The sequence below is a fragment of the Mya arenaria genome, chromosome 4, assembly GCF_026914265.1.
Source record: "Mya arenaria isolate MELC-2E11 chromosome 4, ASM2691426v1".
NCBI classification, from domain to species: Eukaryota; Metazoa; Mollusca; class Bivalvia; order Myida; family Myidae; genus Mya; species Mya arenaria.
Window position 1 is genome coordinate 59,870,934 of NC_069125.1, and position 27,402 is coordinate 59,898,335.

Genomic DNA, 27,402 nt, shown 5'->3' on the forward strand with positions numbered 1-27,402 from the left:
ATGAAATGTGGCGCTTGTAAGATTGCGAGCATTGTATATTTTCTCCAATATGTCTAGCGAGCATTAGTTGTTGCAGCTATTGTTTTGTTTTTTGTCATCGCATGGCGCTATTTATAATGAGTTGTTGATAAAACCGGCAATGCCGATGAGATTGTCTTGCACTTATCCTGGTGAAAAAACTTTAAATAAATTCTCCATTACGATTAAGTCACATTTTATACCTCTGTCAGAGGCATGAGCGGTTCTGTGCGTCACCGGGGCGCCCATTGGGTTACAAAGGGAAGGCTCTGATCTTGCTGACCACCACAAACCGACGTTATTCCAACACTTACCAACGTTCCTTCCATCACTTCAACCCTAAACAATTGGACTAGGCGAAAAGGAAGTTGCCTATTGATGGTTACATAATACAATAACCATTAAGTTTGTGTTTTGTCCAGTTTAACAGATTTTATTATAAAGTTATGACTTGATTGTTTATAATTGTGTTTTCATACTGCGGTCTTATTGAAGGATACAAAGTCCCGACGCTGAATGCGCCAAAAGTCTTATTGTTAACAGAGCACTGTCATTCAGAGGTACAAAGGACACAAATTAAATACCTCCGTTCAACCATTCTGTACATTCATCGAATGTATTAGATCAAGCATGTTGTACCATGTATAATGAAGGGATGGCAGAAACGAATCAATAGGAGCGGTTTTCTTAGGCCACACACTTGATGTAATTCAATTTTGTTTTCTTCAACGGATACCGACCGACGACTTTGGAGATATTTTTGCTCTTATTCAGTTTTAAACAGCAGCGGGCGATTTTTTTCCCTATATTACTAATACTCATACATGTGTATGTTACATTCTCTAAAATGAAAATGTTAACATTTCTCCCCTCTGAGTTCAATGTCAAACTGAAACAATGTTGTTTAAGGGAAGAAGTACTCACCTTTTATGATGATATGATGCAGCATTGCATCGCACGAAAAACAAAAGTATGCAAGCATTCGCTTATCATTCCGACTGATTTTCTCCCCGAGTATTACTGGGAAAACACGGGCGGTTGAGAAATAAAAGTACGTGGCCTTTTTACCGGTATTAAAAAACGGGTACTAACCAAGTCTTTACATTTATCTTACAAAGGCAATTCTCATATAACCATGGCAAAGTACTTCCTACTCCATAGGATTGGCCATTTCTGAATGATTTGGCTCAGTGTATATTGTTTGATAGTAATCTTTTTTGGCGGTAAATCATGTCAATTCGGCACACTGACTGCTAGTTCATTTCACAAGATGTAATTCTTGAACGTGTATGGTCCTTTTATCTCAACGACGTGATTAATTTCATAAACGTTTTAGAAATAATAATTTAATGTAAAGACATAATGGGTGTGGAAATAACAGTGTTTGTGCTTTGGTTAGTTTTCAGCGGATGTGTATGTACAATGTCTCTCCAAAGTAGCATACGAAAATGTAGCCAAACTAACGAAATTCTCGATGATACTAAAGCGGTGCTTTCTTTTCGAATATTCTTTCCAACGGTAGAAAACACAACCATTTGCTCTTTGGATATATCAGAGTCAGTGTTGAAACTGGAGCTCGTTGATTTCAAGAGCAAAAGAACACGATCGTTTGATTATGACGCTACAGCTTTTTTGCAACAACATCGGCATGGTGTTTTTGGATCCTTTTCACATGCCGTTCTCCGGCACGGTGCTTTGGGCGTTGGGGTTCAAAAGATGTCAAATGCTTTACACAAATGTTGAACAAAATTTCGCACAAGAGAACTACACCATAATTGAACTTAACCTTTCTGATTCAAATGTTCAAATGCATGATCATGAAAATTGCACATTGTTCAAACATTTACATAGTCTTTTTGCTTCAATATCATTTGTCAAAAAATGTAACATGACGTTCAATAATGCCAGTAGTCTCACCATATATCACGAAAAAAAATGAAACAATGTCGAATGACATGGAAGCTGTGCAGCTGCAAAACTATTTCCCAAACGTAGTTTTACTACACACGGAGAATATCTCCATTGAAGGCAAATACGATTTTCCTGTTTCAAATACTATCTGTTGTGGGAAACCGTTGACAAAGAAAAGCGACTACACTCTCATCGTGACCGATGGTGGGTTTGAAAATCTCACTATAAATGGTCAACTCGGATATGTATCATTTGAGAAAATGTCAACATTGAATATCACCGATCGTATAAACTTTAATGATACATCAATTGATACGATTGTAGTCAAGGAAATTATGTCTCTAGAATTAGACACATTGTCGTTTTCTGAGTTAAAGTATTTGAAACATATATCACTTACAAAAACTAACATTGAGAAAGTGTCAAAAACGATATTCTGTTTTCAAACTTTGCAAACTCTGGATCTGTCAGATAACTAGATTACTGGGCTCGGAGACGGCTTTTTCAATAATCTGACTTCAATAACAAAGATCAAACTCGACCACAACATAATTCATGACGGTAAAGTTGGAAGGTAGTTGGTAGTTGGGGATTCGAATAATCAACTACTTACCAGTTGCCAGTTGGGTATTCAAATATTCAACTACCTGCTAGTTGCCCGTTGGGGATTCGACAAACACTGTTTTAATTCACTTTTATTGGTATATTCGCCAGTCGGATATTCGACCATTTCCAGTCGATTATTCGCGAATGTTCAACTGCAAACCAGTCAGTAAGTGGGGATTCAGTTTATGTCTTTATGTATGGTTTTAAAGGTCACATATGGGAAAATTAATCCCCAAATGTTTCTTTATGCATGAACACATATGTTTCTTTGCGACAAACACTGTTTTTATTTACTTTTATTCGTATTTTCGCCAGTCGGATATTCGACCATTTCTAGTCAATTATTCGCGAATGTTCAACTGCAAACCAGTCAGTAGTTGGGGATTCAGTTTATGTCTTTATGTATGGTTTTAAAGGTCACATATGGGAAAATTAATCGCCAAATGTTTATGTATGCGTGTACACATATGTTTCTTTGCGACAAACACTGTTTTTATTTACTTTTATTCGTATATTCGCCAGTCGGATATTCGACCATTTCCAGTCGATTATTCGCGAATGTTCAACTGCAAACCAGTCAGTAGTTGGAGATCAGTTTATGTCTTTATGTATGGTTTTAAAGGTCACATATGAGAAAATTAATCGCCAAATGTTTCTTTATGCATGTACACATATGTATCTTTGCAACAAACACTGTTTTAATTTACTTTTATTCGTATATTCGCCAGTCGGATATTCGTCCATTTCCAGTCAATTATTCGCGAATGTTCAACTGCAAACCAGTCAGTAGTTGGGGATTCAGATAATGTCTATATATATGGTTTTAAAGGTCACATATGGGAAAATTAATCGACAAATGTTTCTTTATGCATCTACCATATATATAGACATAATCTGAATCCCTAACTACTGACTGGTAAGCAGTTGAATATTCGCGAATAATCGACTGGAAATGGTCGAATGTCCGACTGGCAAATACAGTGTTTGTCGCAAAGATACATATGTGTACAGTCGGATATTCGACCATTTCCAGTCGAAAAATGAATCTGAATCCCCAACTACTGACTGTTTTGCAGACTGAATATTCGCGAATAATCGACTGGAAATGGTCGAATGTCCGACTGGCAAATATACGAGATAAAGTGATTTTATACAGTGTTTGTCGCAAAGATACATATGTGTACAGTCGGATATTCGACCATTTCCAGTCGAAAAATGAATCTGAATCCCCAACTACTGACTGTTTTGCAGTTGAACATTCGCGAATAATCGACTGGAAATGGTCGAATATCCGACTGGCGAATATACGAATAAAAGTAAATTAAAACAGTGTTTGTCGCAAAGATACATATGTGTACATGCATAAAGAAACATTTGGCGATTAATTTTCCCATATGTGACCTTTAAAACCATACATATAGACATAATCTGAATCCCCAACTACTGACTGGTTTGCAGTTGAACATTCACGAATAATCGACTGGAAATGGTTGAATATCCGACTGGCGAATATACGAATAAAAGTAAATTAAAACAGTGTTTGTCGCAAAGATACATATGTGTACATGCATAAAGAAACATTTGGCAATTAATTTTCCCATATGTGACCTTTAAAACCATACATATAGACATAATCTGAATCCCCAACTACTGACTGGTTTGCAGTTGAACATTCGCGAATAATAGACTGGAAATGGTCGAATATCCGACTGGCGAATATACGAATAAAAGTAAATTAAAACAGTGTTTGTCGCAAAGATACATATGTGTACATGCATAAAGAAACATTTGGCGATTAATTTTCCCATATGTGACCTTTAAAACCATACATATAGACAAAATCTGAATCCCCAACTACTGACTGTTTTGCAGTTGAACATTCGCGAATAATCGACTGGAAATGGTCGAATATCCGACTGGCGAATATACGAATAAAAGTAAATTAAAACAGTGTTTGCCGCAAAGATACATATGTGTACTTGCATAAAGAAACATTTGGCGATTAATTTTCCCATATGTGACCTTTAAAACCATACATATAGACATAATCTGAATCCCCAACTACTGACTGTTTTGCAGTTGAACATTCGCGAATAATCGACTGGAAATGGTCGAATATCCGACTGGCGAATATACGAATAAAAGTAAATTAAAACAGTGTTTGTCGCAAAGATACATATGTGTACATGCATAAAGAAACATTCGGCGATTAATTTTCCCATATGTGACCTTTAAAACCATACATATAGACATAATCTGAATCCCCAACTACTGACTGTTTTGCAGTTGAACATTCGCGAATAATCGACTGGAAATGGTCGAATATCCGACTGGCGAATATACCAATAAAAGTGAATTAAAACAGGTGTTTGTCGAATCCCCAACTGGCAACTAGCAGGTAGTTGAATATTCGAATCCCCAACTGGCAACTAGTAAGTAGTTGATTATTCGAATCCCCAACTACCAACTACCAACTACCTTCCAACTTTATCGTCATCTTTTAAGTGGCACCGAGAATATTGAAATTGTATTATCCTATGATTTGTCATACATAGTTTTTAACAAAAATACACATGTATTTGTATATATAAAGGAACGCATATTAATCATAATTTTACATATTCTTTACCCTTCAAGGATCATGTGAGTTCTCGAAACCCCTTTATCACATATTAAAACGATATCATTCTGAGGGGTGTGTGTTTTGTCAGAAGTTATGCCCCATCATAAGGTCAATACCTGGTACAGTTATAAAGCCCGGGAACAGATTCATGAGCAGGATACTGGGCAGGTTACATGTGTGAAATTTACCTTTTCTTTTGTTTTTGTGTTCGTGTAGTTAATCTTCATCCTTAAAATTACCAGCAATGTACGTGGCTAAAGTGTGTAAGAGTGTGTAGACATATCATGCAACATATACGAGGGTCAGTCGTAAAGTTCTCTTATGATATCTAAACTCCGGTTTACTTTATAACCAAAATAATACAAAAGTACGGTAGACAAATGTATTTGGAAGTGGTGTAGCAAATTTTAAAGGAAACACACAACATACAATAAAATAGCATCACTCTATTACACATAACCATGAACAACACGGAACACTGCACAACAAAAATAACGTTTAACGTTACGCCTTTCCAAAATGATCGCCGCACGCACGGACACATTTTCGGTGTCTCTCTACCAACTGATCAAAAACATATCTGAGCCACACGGGTTCGTATACCTGGACATGCGTCCGTGCAGATATCGCCAGTTCCTGTAGCGATTCAAATTTCCGGCTCGAAACTCAATTTTTAACCTTGGGAACAATGCGAAATCAATAGGAGCCTTTCTGTTACAGACAGCAAATTCGGCACCCAGCGCGCACATACTTTATTCATGTTGAGTTCATTTTTAAGAATTTTATTAACAGTTCCATGGCTCAAATACGTGGTGGATGTTATTTCGTCAACCGACTTTCGTCGGAAATTTCACGTGTTACAGCGCAAACAACGTTCATTCTTTGTCGCTGAATGTTGGCCGACCAGCTCGTGAGCTGTCTTTTAGTTCATCTCTGCAGTCCGTGAAGGGCCGATGCTATTCAAAGACTAGTGTTTTGGCTGACCTTATTAGGGTCCTTTTCCATAAATTTAAACGTTTCTGTAGGAGTCATTCCTACACTTAACTTAACCAATGCACGTTGCTCCGTGCGAAATGACGTCGGTGTTGTTTTTTTTCATTGCATCTGTTGCGGGGTAGCGATACTTAACTTGCGATATCTCCATTGTTATTACGGATATGACGTCAAAACTTTCCGGAAGTATTCAACAGATACGTTTCTGACGTCATGTCTAAAATCATGACGTTAACGTGGGAACTTTAAAGATTCGAAAGAAAAAAATATCTATGTAAGACTTCAAACTGCTCTGTAACACCTAAACAACATTAAGAAGTTCAAATAAAAATATATTTATATCCATCAAAGATATGTTAGTTTTTGCTTACCTGACTATAACGTATTTCAATATCGCTGAGTATTTAAACGATTGAATAACAAGAGGCCCAAAAGGGCTATGCATTTATTACACAATCGCATTTTTTTATACTATCAAGGCCCATAATCTAATCATGTCAAGGCCCATAATCTAAGCATGCATGGGCAGATCTAGCTGGTTTTCGAAAGGAACCCAGCTCTAATGGATATCCAAATACTGTGCAAGTTTCATCATGATACAATCAAAACTGAAGACTGGTCGTGTTAACGAGCAATTGTTAACTGACATACTGATTTTTTTTACTATCAAGGTCCATAATCTAGGCATGCATCTGGCTGTTTTTCAAAAGGAACCGAGCTCTTATGGATATGTAGATACTGTACAAGTTTCATCGAGATATAATCAAAACTGAAGGCTGTATCGTGTTAACGACCAATTGTTTGGGTGGGTGTGTAAGCTTATTTATACTCGCACTCGAGCCTTGCCCATTCGGCGAGTGCTCCGTTAAGATTGTTAGTCATTTTAGGTTTTTGGAGCAATGTGCACAGACAGAATGTAACCCAAACTCATTAAAATCAGATCCCCAATACACGCTTCACGACGTTACGCTATACGTACATAACGTAATGAAATGAAGTGAACGTCACGATATGATTTTAATGAGATTGAATGTAACCCTGGTTAGAGCTACCCTGGTTCTTTAACGTGCACTAGTGTATAGCACTGTCACACGGGACCCCCATTAAACGTCCCTCCCGGAAGACGATTTGTTTTTTTTAGTGATGCCCCGGGGGATCGAACCTGCGACTCCTGGATTGATAGTCAAGTGTGTTACCTCAAGACCACGGATCCGCCACTAGCAATTGTTTACTGACACACTGATATATTTATACTAGCAAGGCCCATAATCTAGGCATGCATGGGCGGATCTGGCTGTTTTTCAAAAGGAACCGAGCTCTTATGGATATGTAGATACTGTACAAGTTTCATCGAGATACAATCAAAACTGAAGGCTGTATCGTGTTAACGAGCAATTGTTTATTGACAAACTGATTTGTTTATACTATCAAGGCCCATAATCTAGGCATGCATGGGCGGATCTGGCTGTTTTTCAAAAGGAACCGAGCTCTAATGGATATCTAACTACTGTACAAGTTTCATCGAGATACAATCAAAACTGAAGGCTGTATCGTGTTAACGACCAATTGTTTATTGACAAACTGATTTGTTTATACTATCAAGGCCCATAATCTAGGCATGCATGGGCGGATCTGGCTGTTTTTCGAAAGGAACCGAGCTCATATGGATATGTAGATGCTGTACAAGTTTCATCGAGATACAATCAAAACTGAAGGCTGTATCATGTTAACGAACAATTGTTTACAGACGCACGGACGCACATACTACGTACACATTACCATCGCATAAGCTCTTCTGGCATTTGGCTAGTAGAGCTTAAAAATGCGAATTTTATCAGGACAGTCCGGGAACTTTACGACTGACCCTTGTAACACACACACATAACACCCAGCTGAATTTGTCCATATAAATAGAAGCTAATGAGTCGTTTTATGATTATCACTATTGGCAGACTTGTGCTTCTCCTTACAGGGAAACATACGAGTGTCAGAACGATAAAACAGTTTCCCTGATGCCCATTATTGTGGCTACCTACTGAATGCAAGAACCGACATGTGCCTTTTTTGCTTTTGCAAAAAAAGGGCAACCACGTTATGTTCCATTTACCAGGGCCTGGGATAATTCTGCTCATCCAAGTGAGAATTTCAGGTTTTCTCATAGCCAATGGCAGATTTTCAAATCAAATATTGTAATGAAGGAAACCAAACCTTTAGTAAAACGCACGCACGCAAATGTATCTTCACCTTAGTTGAAAATGTACGTGGAAACTTACGAAAAACATACGAACTGTTGGTAAAACATATACATCTTTATACTATTTTGCAATTTAACTGGTATTTGGACCATGTCACATAACAGTTATTGAGGGAGTGGCTCCTTTGCACCAAACCAGGTGCTCAGCTTAGAGTTCTGTAACATAAGTCTCTGAAATTATTAATGGGTCTTATGATTTGACATTGTGTTAATTTTTTTGCAGTCTAGTATCACTTTAAAGAAATGGTATCCACAATAAACAGGTTTTTACTATAAAATCCATCCCACTGATAAAATGACTTTAGCATTGACATTGCGTGTGGCCGTCAGTGGCGTAGCTTCCGTACCATAAAGTCAGATGCATAAACTAAGCCGTAGCCATAAAGGACTGCGCTGAGCAGAGACCATTGGAAATTCTGACACCTAAAAACATAAAGCCATTGCTGGACAGGAAAATATTTGTGGAGCGTTGGCGATATTTCCAATGGACAATGAATAAGACCAAAGTATGACAAAATTTATTCAAAGATTTCATACCCTAGAAATAACATTGATCATTAATAGAAAACAATAACACAAAACGAAAACATGAAATGACAAAGCATACAAGATTGATCAAATCATCAATAATATGGAATGTTGGTATTCTTTGTAATCATGGAATAGTTTTATAACTAAGGTATGCTCACATACTTATTAATTTCAGATAAACATATGATAGACTTCAAATCTAAATATAGACTGATATTGCCATAAGTTCAGACTGAACATTGTTAAGTAAGAATGCATTTCTTATTTTGATTCCAGGACCATTTCAATTAAGCAAAAACAACTGTTAAGAAGAAAATCTACCGGTATATGTTTTTTGTCATCAAATTGAAAATATTGGAATAGTGGAAATGAGCGACTGCATCTTGAGGTAGATGTCAAAAATATCCATCAGGAATGTACATTGTATCATGCATACATTTTAATGAAAATTCAAAAGGTGTTCTAATTCTGTTTCAGTTTCATATACAGTTTACACATTTATTTATTTTCAGTTTACCCAAATAGATTGTTGAAAGTTATAGATGCTGTTGCTTAAAAAGTTTAATCATGAAGCTATGACCAAACTTTTGACTGTACATAGTGAACATAACTATGATATATTCTACTTCTTTACAAAGTATTTCTTTCTACCTGGATATGGACAATGGTAAAGGAGTAAAAAGCATGCACATATTCTAAACATTTACAAGAAAGTAAACTAGTTTAAAAATGACAGTCTTCGGGTACAGCAATGTAGTTTCAACTTAATGGTCCAAGAAAACACAAATACAATGTGAACAAAGTTTGAAAAGATATTTACCACCTAAAAGAGATACAAGAGGACATCAAGGCTGTACAAATATGAAATTTCATTATATATCATGAACATATAGCATGTTAAGCTTTGCTTATCCTCAAGCCTGCAACCATCATTTTAATATTTTTCATATGATCAGCAAGATATTCTTAAAGGGACTAGACACCAGATGGTTCCAAAATCGGCAAATACAGTATGTCCACAAAAGAAACCAATTTCGAATTGGATAAATACGCAACAACTGCGACTGATACATGTGTCAGTAGCGATGTGATACATCAGTAATTAAGATTCAATGCATTGAACACAATGATATTAATTTTATGTAAGTTTTTGACAATATTCTTTTTTTCTTGCAATTATATTATCAGCTGTCTAGTCCCTTTAAGATTAAAAATGTTTGCACTCTGACACATATGAACAAGGACAACTTATTTAGATACAAAACCATTTCAAAATTGTATTCAAAGTTGCATAATCATTATCAAACTGGACACATTGTACACTTGCAGAAAATCAGTATGGATCATGGTTCTAACAGCTGACAAATGTCAATCCGGATAAAAATCAAGCAGCTCCCTACGGTTTTGATGCAATTTCCGAGCAAATGGGCAAAAGTCTGAAGTTAAAAGCTCTTAATTCTGATTTCAAGATTTCTCCTCAACTTTAGAACTCCTTGTTGATTGAACAACACTCATGAGATTAAGGGCAAACTTATATTTCATTTGAAGACATTGATAAATTATTCTACATAAAAATCATCAACCTCTATCATAGAGCGAAGATCATCAATGTTTGTCAGGATCAAAACATTGTATAGATATATTTCTGCCAAAAGCAATAATCTGTTGCAAAAGTGGTTACCAAAACAAATCAGGAATGGTGATTTTACATCTATTTTGAAGTCTATTAAATGGACAATCTGTCTTTAAGTACTGTTATAAATGAATACATGTACACATTCACTGCATTTACTGTTATTTTACAACTATGCAAATAATTAGTGAGTTCATTTTTTTTAAAGAAAAAACAGTACAAAATAGAATATAAACTCTATACATGTGCATGGTAACATTTAACATGTAAACAGTTTTGACAGCATTATAAAGATACAACAGTTATCACATACAACTTTGCTGTAAAATCCAAGACTATTGAAAAAAGATTTTTAATTTGATTCAAACAATGTATTTATAACTTAAATAATAAGTACATGGTTACAAGAAGGATGTGAATTAAAGTAAACTTGGCCCCTTTGATAAGAATGTTTAAGAAATTTCCAGAAACATATCAAGTATCCTAGAACACATAAAATAATTGAATTATTTTAACTATCCACACCTCTTTCATATGCATGTTATCAAAGTTTTAAACAAGTATTAAAGAACGACCAACTTCCAAACGTTTAACACACCATCTTAAATTGTCTCTTGTACCTTTATATTACAGAAGATATTGGAAATTAAACCAGAACTGCTATATACACATTGACAAAGCCAGCTGCAAAATGCTCTTCACTTTTTTTAAGAGAGTGACCATTTGGAGACACAATGCCTTTGCGCAGCGTATAGTTAGGAGACAGGATGAAGTGATGAGATGGAGTAGGCTAGTTCGAACAGGGAGGCATCATAGGCCAAAGTATCCGCCAATTGTTGACACTAGGATCACTATAAGCACTGCTAAGCAGATTAACATCATGATCTTCTTCTGCAAGAAAAAAACAACAACCTGGATTAATACATTAATTTCAATTATACCCAGGTGATATTTATGGAACAATGTAAATAATTATTAAGAGTATGCTTTACTTGTACGATGATTGCTTTCAAAATAGAATGCTCATCATGTTGCTGCAAATTGAAATAAACTAAAAACATATTCAAAATGTAACTAAATAAACATACATTCACAATTTAAATAAGAACACATTGGATTGTGATACATGTAGCAAGACACGATCGGACATGCTCTAAACATAATGAAGAAAACTGTGCATACTCACTATGTGGGATTGCATTTTCAGGCAAGTCTAACAGTGAAGACACATGTAAGTTTCCACCAATATGATGCTCGGCCTTGTAGATCTTCGAATATTTTGCATCATGCATCTACCTATGACTGGATACTTATAAAATGACGTGCTCTGTATTGAATTATTTGTGACCAGTCCCAACGCTCGTCAGTCTCAGTCAATCCAGGGCAATAACCAAAAAACTATTCCAGGGCAATAACCAAAAAACTATTTAAGTGCCTGAGTTATGGTTCACATATGTATATTGTCAGTACTAACATGTTTACGAAGTTTAAGGGGTATCTTATATCTAATAACAGATTTGTATTTGTGACAAGAGTTAATTTCGCATGCAATGACCACCGACAACACAAAGGCACAGACACTACCTCAAGTTTTTCCTTTGAAAAATGGAATAGCTATAAGCACCACTGCCACTGGAATTACTTGTTGAAAGACATCAGAGTTTGACAGATTAATAATTTCATGTACACTATTATCTTATATCACGCCTCCAACATATATGATGCAATGCCATTGGTCCAGGACTGGTCATGCGGTAACCCCATATTTTTCAATATTGGGTCACCAAATTTATATCGTACCTAAATCCTTTGAGTCTATTTTCTGTTTCCAATGAATATTCCGATGAATAAATGAAACATTCAAAAATGTTAACAGGCTGTTGGCTAGATAAATACGTTATGGGGTAAGTAGGTGACCTGATATGGGATATACGGGGCGTACGAAACTATATTCGTGTTCGATGCTTTGCTCTTCCCCGATATGGTTTCCTTTGCCTTGTATATATCCCATATCGGGTAACCTACTAAACCCTAACTTATAATACTGTTCCACAGAATGTAAATTAATCACAAAGAATAAGTGATATATTTTGGTCAAATATACATACTGCAAATTAATATGTTTTACACACTGGTGATGTTGTATTTTCTGTACTTTCATGAGGAAAACAAACATGTTTCTGGCAGACTATTAAAGTTTAATATAACAAATAGTACAACTGTAATTCACATCTTATCACAATATAATCTAAGTAAAATGTCAATATAAATGCACAATGGATACAAGTTAAGTGTGACCTCGATCTGTATGAGGCTGCACATTCTACACAGAAGCATTCAGAGGAAAAGACAAGTGAACTATAGTAAACCACCCTCTACACAAACATATGAGTATTATACTTGACTTGTACAGTTTGATATGAACATTGTGGCTACTTCTTGCCCAGCAACGTCAAGCTACGACCACATGCAGTATGCCTTTAATTAAACAACCAAGCTAGTAAAAGTTATAATATTAAATAAGAAAGTGATTTCTAAATTTACATTCTCAATTCCTGCTTGAGTAACCATCCATGATTTACATTGTAAGTTACAAAGCAATACAAAAATGTATGACAAAAACCTTTGAATTATTGAAATAATTTTAGTATTAAAACAATTTGCAATAGTTGAAACCCGGAATTATAAACAATCTGGTTTTCCACACTTATCCTCCAGTATAAACACCATTGAAATGTTTTAATAGACGCAGGTTACAGTACTTCAGAAGAATCATTGACCTGTTCCATGTATTTCAATAGCCTAAAAAGAACATTTTATTTGTACCGACATGGGAACACCCAGTAAATTCCGGGTTATATCTTTTACGACAGCTTATAATGATTAAACCATTATATTTTTACTACTTTTTCTAGATTTCTTTACTTTATTCACATAACAATAAACAATTAATTGTTAGAACAATTAATATCGTCATCTGCAGATAAAGAAACTGTTAATATAAAAATGCTATTCATCTATAATAATAATAATTATATAATATATAAATTATAATTAATGTGAAAAAACTGCAATGCCTTGTAAGTTGCTGAACCAGCATTGCACGCCCGTCTTGTACACTGAACAAAAATAAACAATACAAAAAGACAACTACTCACGCTTACAGAAAAATGAATGCCAGAAATGGTTTATAATATAGTTCCCAATATTTCACCGTCTATTCAAACATGAAGTGGTTGATGGCAACATAGATATATGCTAAACAATGAATGACACACACCTCTAATTTATGAAATCATGTTCATTCACTTAACCTTGTTCAAAGTCTAACAGCAATATTAATGAAAAATTGATATTTTAAAAATGACCTAAAGGCAAGCTACAATTACATGTTATAACAATCAACATCCATCTATGGTCTCCATACTAAAACACAATACATACACTCGGCAATATAACTTTTATAAATGCTGAAAAACGATGGTTTATTATTATATTTCTTGCCAATGTATATGAGAAAAAAATAGAAAACAAGAAAAAATGATTGTGTTACCAAAACATACCACAGTTTAAAAGTAAGTATTGTGTCTGACAGTTATTACTTAATTTTGATATTCAAAACATTTATCTTCTCTTTACTATTAAAGCTGAATTAAATGTTTTTCATTGCATAAGTAACCAATCTGAAGCCTATAGTAACATGACAATCTGCTCATAACTTAGATTTTTAAAATTTATGTTGGTCATAAAAAAGCTCAAGTCACTGATTCTATTCTATGTGGAAGAAACACTTGATTTGACTGATTTGGGACCTTGACATTTTACCAAGGATCTCTGGGTCTTGTACATGGAATAGTGTCTCAATGTAATTAACATCTGTAAAAAAATTGTAAGCAGGACAGAGTACAGCCTATACACAAAGTATGTGCATAATGGCACCAATACTTTCTTAAAGTGACCTTGACCTATCCACCAGGATTTTGGCTCTTGTACATGACCAATTGTTTTAATGCTGTTAACGCTTGTACCACATTATTTCAAAGCAAAGAAGGTCGAAGATAATGTCATGATAATTAACAAAAATGTCCACGGATACAGGATTGCAGTAGAGTTGGCATCTTCCTGTGACCTTCAAAAACTTGGACATAAAAAACAACAAATTATAATTATTTCAAAATCCCCCCTTCTGAAAGAGTTGCAGTCTGGCCGTGCCTGACTAAGTTATCTTTAGATGGTTGCTACACTAAGCTGTCAACCACATAAATACTGAAACAAATATAAAGCACTAACAGAAGTTGAGAACAAAAAATAAAAGATGAGATAATGAATAAAAACTTTATTTGAATAAATATAAGCATGATTTGATACAGCTTTAATATCATTCACTTTCATCACTTATGTAATAAGTATTGTACTTAAATAATTGAAAATTCATGTCCTAAAAGGACTTGAGTTGTTTGTAGATTACAAAGCTTAAATGAATATGAAACTTAAGAAAGATGAAATAAGCAGTCATAAATAGGAAAATATCAGTACTCGTGTTTGATTTAACATGATTCTAATAGCAATAGAAAAATAAAAAAGTTCAACTTTGTTACCTTTTACAAATTCTGCTTGCCATGGATAAAAACCAGACTACCATTGATCCAAAGACTCGTATATTACAAAATGCTTCTTTGTATGAGAATGGAATTTTTATGACAATACAAATCAATAAAAAAGTAAATATTTTGGTCCCATGAACAAAGTGTTGAAATCTGAACGAAAAACATGATGATAGTTGTGTCAAATAAATTATGTTAACATGATTTGTTAAAAAAGAATAAAAAGTATAGAAGATAAATTTACAAAGGACTTTTACATTGCCTGAATTGTGTTATATTCCACTAATTGAAATGGTGTATTGAATTTGAATTTGACATAATATAATAATCTTATTCATATAAATCAATGCAAATAGTAGAGTTAAAAAAGAAATTGTAATTTGATTGCATATTTTTGAGTAAGAGTTATGGGGGATACTGTCAATGAACACATACATAGAACAATATGGCGCACATTAATTCTTATAACCTTACTCCGTAGTAAAGCACATTTCACCATCTGACAATTAATATAAATAAAGCTATTTACATTCTAATTTACAGCTCTGGCTATTATAACATTACAGTGATAAAAAACAAATATAACATATTATTGCACATAACCTTACATGAATATTCAAATTCATGAGACAAAAAAACAACTGTAGCAATGTGACACATTGTGTTCTTTACAATAAACAGAAACCAACAATCTTTCCTATTTTCATTATAGTTTTTAACAGAGAATACGATACTCTTAACATGCTATTCACTCAGTAACGGGTAATAATTCAATAATGTGAGTTCTTATTCTATATTTGTTTGTTCTGATTAAACAACTCAATACTTCAAAATTAATCATTCTTGCCTTCAAAACAAAATGACTGTAACAAGTCAATAAATATGAACCTGTCAGTTAATAGATTGACAATGCTGATCTTCCTAACCATTTATATAAATATCCTAGAGAAAATTGTTTCATTACCATGCTTTGCTTATTTTATACAATATACTCATTTACTTAAGCAGTGTTGTGCTTATATTTCAATGCTAAAGTTTCCTGTTTCAATGTTGACGCAGTCACTACAAGCATCTATAGCCCTTGTCCATTTAACAAAGTGAAAGTGGATAATTACCATACCAGTACTTCTGACTACTGTTTCCAAAATTGTTATGACAGGAATACTGCTCTTGTAATTGTAAATCAAATTGGCAATAGTTTTAAAGGGACTTGTTCACATTTTATAGGGTCAGACTTCGGAAAAAAAAACGTTTTTAGCTTTAAAAATAATTATCTGAAAATATCATGGAAAATGCTATATTTGGTCGTAAAACATTAGTAACACATATAAAAATTGAGTAATTTTAGGCTAAGATTAACAAAACTTCATTGGGTTATCTGTCAGTTGCTGGATGGTGTTTGTTCATAAAAGTAAAATAACTCAATTTCAACGAAGCTAAAAAAAAAGTATTTCCTGATATAAATCTGTAAGCGAGTCCTTTTAAAGTATAGCATAATGTATGTTTCAAAATGATATAAGTAAAAAAGTTAAGGAGCTTGTGCTATTAACAATTTAGTTGTTTAGAAAACATTGAAATTATTTAATAATCATAGTTTTTAAATACACTAAACATGAAAAAATGACAAACAAATAGACACTTGCATAGATCTCTTAAAACATAAGGATATGGAAGAAAGAATGACAGTCAGGTAAGCTATTTCAAAAGATATATAAGAAACAATCAAACGAAACAAATTATTTCTTGTAATTATAATTGTTGTCCAAAGCAATTCAGTATTTTTATAATATTGCAAAACTGTAAATTAAGGATTTCTAAAAAAAAAACATGAATTCCACGAATCGCATGAATCACCTGTTGACCTTTGACCCCCATAAGCCATAAGGGGTATCTCATGACCATCACTTATGTGCATACCATAATAAGTTTGATGACTCTCCGCCAAGTTGTTTCAAAGTTATTCATCAGAAACTAAAATGCCGGTAGTTTTTCTTGTAAAGATCATCATATCCTTGACCTTTGTCCTACTGACCCCAATATCGAAAGACATCATTTACTGACCATTATCAATACCAAGTTCGATGATTCTACAGCAAATGACTCAAAATCTATTGACCAGAAACAAAGTGTGATGCCGATGCCGCAGGACAAAGTAATCCCAAGGTGTCTCCATGCAGGTGACTCAAAATTCCATAAGATATTTTCAGGATTCTTATGCGATATTATTATAAGACAATCATGAGCCTAACTAAACAATTTTATCATAAATTAAGGAAATTTTTGCAAATAATTTGTTGCCATATTTTAAATAGCATAAAAACAACTTGACAAACAAAAATACTTTTTTCTAAAAAACAGCTCATGAAAAAATGCTCTCAAATGTTATAGAGATCTTAGTTAAAGCATTGGTACCTATATTAAAAGTAACCACATTGAAAATCATTTGTATAAAACTTCTATAGAATATGTATAATCCATTAACATTTGAAGCAGTTTTCATCTTGTATTTTTTATATAATTTTCAATCCTATTTTATTCGTAAAGTAAGATATATTTCTTTCAACAAGTATTATTCTGCACATTGAGCTGGTAGCATAAGCACTTAGTCTAGATGAAAAACACTCATTTAGAAGCTGGAACTTGAAAGCCAATATCTATAAAAGTCAGAAATCTACAAAAAATCAACGTTGACAAGTTCTTCTTCGTGATTTGTGCTTAAAAGAACACAACACAATGAACTGTGGTACACAACTGAGTTCATGCTTCATGTTCATTTGTTTAAATATTACATTAACAATAAATATGGCCTACTAGCAAAAATATAAATCTAGTGAATTACACCATGATGATCGAATTCAATACAAAATGTGTGTATTCCGGTCTACTGATTCTTTTTCTGCAACTCCAGATACCGAGTTCCAATATTCCTAGAGTCCTGTTTGAACGTAAATCTTCAGTCAACATACTTTCAGATTTCCAGCAAAATTTTGCGCTCAGGTAAATTAGATCACATGATATTCACTGCTGAAGCATTGTCACATTGCAGTCACATGGTCTAGCTGCTATGACAGCAGGAATGTAAATTCATTGATGTAACTTTGGTCAGTTGTCATCTAGGTCAGTGTTGATAATAATATAATTGCAACTATAGCAATAAGAACTGCTACACAAATTATTATCATTATCAGTTTCTGAAATGAAAAAGAACAAAACAAAATGAATAGTGTATACCAAAACAACTCAAATAGGCACTTCTTACCAAAAATCACATTACAGTAAAAGTGAAGCTATATTCTTCTATTGCAAAATAATGGATGCAATAACTACTTTAATCACCATGATGCATTGGCAACCATGTCAAACAACACACAATTCTGCTGTGCTATAAAATCCCTTCATTTTACCCAAAAATTATCAATAAATAAAAATACTTACTTAAATACATATAACTGATATAGGACAAATTTCGCATTCTTGTTTTTTGCAGTTTGTTTAAATTTTTTGCTACTGAGCTTGTTTCTGTAGCTTTTCGCATAAATATTGGTCGCAAACCATATTAAAAACTTAATAAGTTAAATCATTTCATCCCCCCAAAAAAGTGCTTTCTGTTCACCATAATTCCTTAAACAGTTCTATGCATGTAATATCTATAATATATATGTCAATGCAACACATGCACCTTTTCACCTTTGAAATCTTGAAACTGAAAACCAAGATTACACCTATGGAGAAATAGGTGTGGACACAGTAATTAAGCAAGAATCGTAGTAGTAACATGTTTCAGTCTCAAGAAAATCCTGTTTGTTCTTATAACCAAAACTGCTGCATTTCAGTCAGTGTGAAACACTATTACCACATCAACCATATACCGGTATGCTTCTCCAACATTGGTCAGTCTATGAAAGGCATGGTCAACAGAATTACACAATATAATATGCTTTTAATAGTTAAATGGATAAACATTTCTATTCAGCCAATCGGTTTCAAAGTGATATAATTCAAAGAAAGCGTTGTACCTAAAAGGGCTTTGATTTTTTTAATCAGCAAGAACTGCATCTCCACAGGTGTATTTTAACAAACTTTTGACCACAGACGGCAAATAAATATTTCATAAACAAACAAGAGCTGTCACAGTATGTGACAAATGCCCCCGAATGTGACATTGACCTACGAACAAGGTCAGTACATGAAAAGTTGATCTTGCCTTTACGTGTCAAATACATATGGCAAGTTATTATAAATTGCCTCTGAACATAAAAAAATACCATCCATACTTGACAACCTACACTGTTATGTCCTTATATTCAGAATTCCCTTGTGAATAAACACTTAGTGTATCTTTCACCTTAGAGGTAGGGACATGGGTCTTGCACACGACACGTCGTCTTCGTATGTGGAACACATGTAGCAAGTTATTTTAAAATCTGTCCATACAAGAGAAAGTTACAGCCCGGACACGATAACCTATACCCTATGTCCTTGTATGCAGCACTCCATTATGAATAAACACTAAGTGTGACCTTGACCTTTGAGGTAGGGACACGGGTCTTGCACGCGACACGTCGTCTTGGTATGTGGAACACATGTGGCAAGTTATTTTAAAATCTGTCCATACAAGGGAAAGTTACAGCCCGGACACGACAACCTATACTCTATGTCCTTATATGCAGCACTCCATTGTGAATAAACACTATGTGTGACCTTGACCTTTGAGGCAGGGACATGGGTCTTGCACACGACAAGTCGTCTTGGTATGTGGAACACATGTGGCAAGTTATTTTAAAATCTGTCCATACAAGAGAAAGTTACAGCCCAGACACGAGAACCTATACTCTATGTCCTTATATGAAGAACTCCATTGTGAATAAACACTAAGTGTGACCTTGACCTTTGAGGTAGGGACACGGGTCTTGCACGTGACACGTCGTCTTGGTATGTGGAACACATGTGGCAAGTTATTTTAAAATTTGTCCAAACAAGGGAAAGTTACAGCCCGGACACGACAACCTATACTCTATGTCCTTATATGCAGCACTCCATTGTAAATAAACACTAAGTGTGACCTTGACCTTTGAGGTAGGGACACGGGTCTCGCATACGACACGTCGTCTTGGTATGTGGAACACATGTGGCAAGTTATTTTAAAATCTGTCCATACAAGAGAAAGTTACAGCCCGGACACGACAACCTATACTCTATGTCCTTATATGAAGAACTCCATTGTGAATAAACACTAAGTGTGACCTTGACCTTTGAGGTAGGGACACGGGTCTTGCACGTGACATGTCGTCTTGGTATGTGGAACACATGTGGCAAGTTATTTTAAAATCTGTCCATACAAGGGAAAGTTACAGCCCGGACACGACAACCTATACTCTATGTCCTTATATGCAGCACTCCATTGTAAATAAACACTTAGTGTGAGCTTGACCTTTGAGGTAGGGACACGGGTCTTGCACACGACACGTCGTCTTGGTATGTGGAACACATGTGGCAAGTTATTTTAAAATCTGTCCATACAAGAGAAAGTTACAGCCCGGACACGACAACCTATACTCTATGTCCTTATATGCAGCACTCCATTGTGAATAAACACTAAGTGTGACCTTGACCTTTGAGGTAGGGACACGGGTTTTGTACGCGACACGTCGTCTTGGTATGTGGAACACATTTGGCAAGTTATTTTAAAATCTGTCCATACAAGGGAAAGTTACAGCCCGGACACGACAACCTATACTCTATATCCTTATATGCAGCACTCCATTGTAAATAAACACTAAGTGTGACCTTGACCTTTGAGGTAGGGACACGGGTTTTGCACGCGACACGTTGTCTTGGTATGTGGAACACATTTGGCAAGTTATTTTAAAATCTGTCCATACAAGGGAAAGTTACAGCCCGGACACGACAACCTATACTCTATGTCCTTATATGCAGCACTCCATTGTGAATAAACACTAAGTGTGACCTTGACCTTTGAGGTAGGGACACGGGTCTTGCACGTGACACGTCGTCTTGGTATGTGGAACACATGTGGCAAGTTATTTTAAAATCTGTCCATACAAGAGAAAGTTACAGCCCGGACACGATAACCTATACTCTATGTCCTTATATGCAGCACTCCATTGTGAATAAACACTAAGTGTGACCTTGACCTTTGAGGTAGTGACACGGGTCTTGCATGCGACACGTCGTCTTGGTATATGGTACACATGTGGCAAGTTATTTTAAAATCTGTCCATACAAGAGAAAGTTACAGCCCGGACACGACAACCTATACTCTAGGTCCTTATATGCAGCACTCCATTGTGAATAAACACTAAGTGTGACCTTGACCTTTGAGGTAGGGACACCAGTCTTGCACGCCACACGTCGTCTTGGTATGTGGAACACATGTGGCAAGTTATTTTAAAATCTGTCCATACAAGGGAAAGTTACAGTGGTGGCCGGCCGGATGGCCGGACGGACGGATGGTGCGATTTTAATATGCCCACCTTCAGGGGCATAAAAATCTGTCAAGTATATCATAATTTTACATGCAATCAATTTAAAACTCGAAGTTCAATGCAAAAGTCATATTTAATCTTTCTCAAAAAGCTTATTTCATACAAAAACAATACTTGTTATTATCATTCTGTTTCTTTCTGTGAATAATAATTATATTTGTTTTCTTGTTAATTTACTGTACAAACATACAAGGCTGTATTGTTTTGAGGATAATTGAAAATGGACAAGGATTTGTAGATTAATTATGTAATAAATGGTTAGTAAACTTGAGTACGTATTGTTACTTTCTATACACAATTTACATCGCAAAACTCAAAATAAAAATTATTAATCAGGATGCAAATGCCTGGCAGTCTCGAATCATTAGTTGTATTTGACCCGATTTTTTATGCCAAACATATATCTGGAGTATTACATCTTCCAACACCCATTTGCCATTTTCTCAGTATTGTGAGCAGCTGTGTTTCACTGTGGTGAAAAAATGAACTTCTTTCAATGGTATTTATTTTACATTCAAAGTCATGTACCATATTCTGTATTTCATGATATAAAGTAATTTTACTCTGACACTTCAATCAAAAAGGTAATCATTATGTTTTACTCTTTTCTGAATCATTTCATGTATTTAAAGCTATTAAACCTGGAAAATAACCCTTTAATAGAGAAGTACATTTCTTGATATAAATTTTTATGAGAAAAAATGACATTGTTATATCCATAAATAAATGATGAACTATTGAATGATGATGTATTAGGACTTTTTGTTATCTACCCATATTCCATCTAGACCTTAAATATCAAGGTAAAAGCTAATTAAAATAAGATCAAATAATTGGAGAAACTGTTGGCTGTGTCACATACACAACAGTGTCACATACATGACAGCATCACAGTTTCACATCAGCACTGTGACATTATCAAAAAATTAGAAAGATCTGAATATTTTAGCAAGATGAAAATACCACAAGGTACTTCAAACCCAGAAAGAAATGTTCATTATGAGTTTATTGTCCGAAATATGGATATGTTAATTAGCCGTCACAGACACTACAACTATTGGTGATGTTTAAAAAGAATGGACAATTAATAATAATTATACTTATTAAGTAAACATTATCTCTAAATTTCTTTTGACAGTATCTTAAATGTTAAGGGCTAAATTTTACACATATCATTATCTATTTATTTTAATTGATCTTTAAAATAAGGGGTTAATATAGCAACACAAAAATAAAATGAATAACAAACCATTCCCTCTAATTAATGTCTCATACTTTCTGATCCACTCAAATGATTATCACAAATTAGTTTTTATGTTATCGCTTCATTAAATTCCTCAATTTTTGTGTATAGTAGACAGATATGCATTTTTGTATGAAAATATCTGCATTTTCAGCTCAAAATACCTTGAAAATGGCGAATACAGACCTTGATGCTACCATAGTTAGCTACATTGTACACATAATGTATTTGTCTTTTCCTTTATAACGTCAAGTCTATTCATGTTAAAGAAACCCATAGAATCCTTTCATGCAATAATGAACCATTGGCAATAGTTGCAAACCTAGGGTGGTCTTTGATTATTGGCCCTACCCAGAATACTTTCAACAACCTGTGAAAATGAAGAGATCTTATTGCACTTAATCTATGAACTGAGAACATGGTGCCAAACTAAGCTGGAGTGTACTTAACTTAAAATAATCTTGTGAATGCACTCAAACATTGAAAGAAATTGCACTTGACACAAGTAAAAGAAATCATGCGATTTTCATAAAGTTGGTAATTCTAAAGCTGCACCTTGGTATTCAGATAAGATTCTATAGTCCATTAAGTTGATGTTCTTGACAAGAAGAATTTTAGAATTACATGTTTTTACAGTAAATACATCCAGAAAATATATATCTTAAATATACTTGTTGACAGAGAGGGTGGACTCATTTCAGACAAACAGCTTTGAAATTAGCTGAACAATAACAAATCATTTATTTTAGACATTTTTTGCAAGGTGCAGCATATATATGAAATATAAGTATAGAAAGTCTGCATTTTTACCCGTCGAGCCTTGCTCTGGTATTTGACAGCTTTCTTTGTATCCATTTTGGCTGTTTCAACGTAATCCACCGCTTGTTCCACGTTGTACTCTATCCGGTCTATCATCTCTCCCTGTAGTAAATAAACCAGAATCATATTAATTGTTACTAAGAATGCTGTAGCAATTGAATGCATGTCAGTCAATTGTATATGTATAGTATAATTGTGGGTGTGCCAATGATTGTGGGTGTGCCCATCTATATGTGTAGTATAATTGTGGGTGTGCCCATCTATATGTATAGAATGATTGTGGGTGTGCCCGTCTGTATGTAAAGAATTATTGTGGGAGTGCCCGTCTGTATGTAAAGAATTATTGTGGGTGTGCCCGTCTATATGTATAGAATGATTGTGGGTGTGCCCATCTGTATGTAAAGAATTATTGTGGGAGTGCCCATCTGTATGTATAGAATAATTGTGGGTGTGCCAATGATTGTAGGTGTGCCCATCTTTATGTATAGAATGATTGTAGGTGTGCCCATCTGTATGTATAGAATGATCATGGGTGTGCCCATCTGTATGTATAGAATGATTGAGGGTGTGCCCATCTGTATGTCTAATATGATTGTGGGTGTGCCAATGATTGTGGGTGTGCCCATCTATATGTATAGAATAATTGTGGGTGTGTCCATCTATATGTATAGAATAATTGTGGGTGTGCCCATCAATATGTATAGAATAATTGTGGGTGTGCCCATCTATATGTATAGAATAATTGTGGGTGTGCCCATCTTTATGTATAGAATGATTGTGGTGTGCCAATGATTGTTGGAATGCCCATCTATATGTATAGAATAATTGTGGGTGTGCCTGTCTAGACTATTTACAATGGGAGGTAGCCTCCATTGTGCATTGAATGATTGAGATAGTACGTCCGGCACGTCTTCTTGCTGTCAATCAACAACTACACAGGCACTTCAGCTGTAAATTGCCAATGTTGAAGAGAGTTTTGATAAGACTCATTGCGGTGGGGATAAAGGCGTGTCAGCCCAATTAGTGCATGTCTGAAATTAGACTTTGCAGCTGAAGGCCATAGGGCCGAATTTATAATATCGTTTTTACTTGGTATTTTAATTGTTTTTATAATGATGTAGCTTACAAATAAATGACTAAAGAGTCCATAACATAAACCTAAGATTAAATTTGAAACAAGAGGGCCATGATGGCCCTAAATCGCTCACCTGAGTAAAAGAGTTTAACCTTTGTTATTAATATAGCTTGTTTCTCAAAGAATATTGAACAAGAGCTGTCAAAGAATGTGACAAATGCCCCCCAATGTGACATTGATCTATGAACAAGTACATAAAAAGTTGATCTTGCCTTTATGTGTCAAATACATATTGCAAGTTATATTAAATTGCCTCTGAGCATAGAAAAAAAAACAATCATACTAAATGACAGCCAACACTCTTTATGTCCTCATATTCAGCATTCCATTGTGAATAAACACTTAGTGTATCTTCCACCTTAGAGGTAGGGACATGGGTCTTGCACACGACACGTTGTCTTGGTATGTCGAAAACATATGGCAAGTCATTTTAAAATCTGTCCATATAAGATTAAGCCACAGGGCGGACACGACAGCCTATATTTTCCTTCAGGTTGCCATGACAACCAGAGTTCTGCATGGAATTAATTTTTTTGAACAATTTTGAAAAAGCACCAACCAAGGATCATTCCTATGAAGTTTCATCAAAATTGTCCAAGGGGTTTAGGAGAAGAAGATGATTGTAACCAATTGTTGACACTTTTCCTTTAGGTTGCCATGTCAACCAGAGTTCTACATGGAATTAATTTCTTTGAACAATTTTGAAAAAGCACCAACCAAGGATCATTCCTCTGAAGTTTCATCAAAATTGTCAAAGCGGTTTAGGAGAAGAAGATGATTATAACCAATTGTTGACATTTTCCTTTAGGTTGCCATGGCAACCGGGCCAAACAAAATTATGTGAACAAATTTAAGAGAGGTCCATGCAAGGACACTTCAAACCAAATTTGCTGAAGATCTATCAAGGGGTTCATGAGAAGAAAATGTTAAGTTTTTTTTACTAATTTTAGCTCTGGTGGCCCTTAAAAGGGGCCAAACAAAATTATTTGAAAAGACCTGACAGAGGCCCATGCTAGGATGCTTCAGACTTGAAGATCCATCAAGCAGTTAATAAGATCAAGTTGTTTAAAGGTTTTTCTATTTTTTGCTCTGGTGACCCCTAAAAGGTGCCAAACAAAACCATTTGAACAAAGTTGAGAGAGGACCATGTAAGGATGCTACATATCAAGTATGGAGTCATTCTGACCTTTACTTTTAGAGGAAAAGATGTTTAAGTGACAAGACAATGTAAAAACAAATGACCCCTGAGCAAGGCCAATTTGACCCCAGGACAATAATTTGAATACCTTTGGTGTAGGTCCACTAGGAAACACTATATACCAAATATGAAAGCTCTAGGTCTTATATTTTGGAGAAGAGGATTTTTAAAGTTTTATTATATAAGACTATATAAAAATATTGAAAACCTAAGCCTATGAACACGGGGCGTGGCCAATTTTGACCCCAGGGCTAAAGTTTGAAGAATCTTAATAGTGGTCCGTTAAACAATGCTTCATACCAAATATCTAAGGCCTTCGCCTTTTGGTTTCGGAGAAGAAGATTTTATAAGTTTTCATCATATACATATATAAGGAAACCCATGACCGTCCGGGTGGGGCCAAAGATTGAACAATATTGGTACAAGTCAACTAGATGATATATCATGCCAAATATCTAAGCTCTTGTCACTACTTTATTTTACGTGTGTATCTATATATGTATATTTGTTATTAATTGTTGTATGTGGCCCATATTGAAAATTGGTATGTGTACTAAATATGTTATCCAGTTTAAATTAAGACGTTACTTGTCTTTGTGAGTTCGGAGAAGATTTTTTAAGTTTTCACTATAACACATATAGAGAAAACCCATCAGCCCCGGGGTGTGGCCAATTTTGACCCCAGGGCCATAATTTGAACAAACTTTGTAGAGGTCCACTAGACGATGAATCATGCCAAATATCTAAGCTCTAAGCCACGTAAGTTCAGAGGAGATGATTTTTGAAGTTTTCACTATAAACATATAGAGAAAACCCATGACCCCCGAAGGGGGTGGGGCCAATTTTGACCCCAAGGCCATAATTTGAACAATCTTTGTAGAGGTCCACTGGACGATGAATCATGCCAAATATCTAAGCTCTAGTCCAAGTAAGTTTAGAGGAGAAGATTTTTGAAGTTTTAACTATAAACATATAGAGAATACCCTAACCCCCCTGGGCGGGGCCAATTTTGACCCCAAGGCCATAATTTGAACAATCTTTGTAGAGGTCCACTAGACGATGAATCAAGCCAAATATCTAAGCTCTAAGCAACGTAAGTTTAGAGGAGATTTTTGATTTTTTTTAATATAAACATATAGAGAAAACCCATGACCACCCAGGGGCGGGGCCAATTTTGACCACAGGGCCATAATTTGAACAATCTTTGTAGAGGTCCACTAGACGATGAATCATGCCAAATATCTAAGCTCTAGTCCAAGTAATTTAAGGGGAGAAGATTTTTGAAGTTTTAACTATAAACATATCAAGTATACCCATGACCCCCCGGG

The 27,402-nt window shown here is 35.0% G+C and overlaps 1 protein-coding gene across 2 annotated transcripts in view; it reads right to left on the reverse strand.

The window, feature by feature from the left end:
- Window positions 1-8,940: 8,940 nt before the first annotated feature.
- Window positions 8,941-27,402, reverse strand: part of LOC128232703 (syntaxin) — a 42,723-nt gene continuing 24,261 nt past the window's right edge. The window contains exons 9-10 of one of the 2 annotated variants that reach the window (XM_052946409.1): window positions 23,733-23,843; window positions 8,941-11,460 (exon numbers count right to left, since the gene is read on the reverse strand). In XM_052946409.1, coding sequence (XP_052802369.1) covers window positions 11,380-11,460; window positions 23,733-23,843 — 192 coding nt within the window. In that variant the 3' untranslated portion in view covers window positions 8,941-11,379. Of the gene's footprint in view, window positions 11,461-12,746; window positions 18,365-23,732; window positions 23,844-27,402 lie in introns of those variants that run through there. The other variant, XM_052946410.1, reaches the window with a different exon arrangement.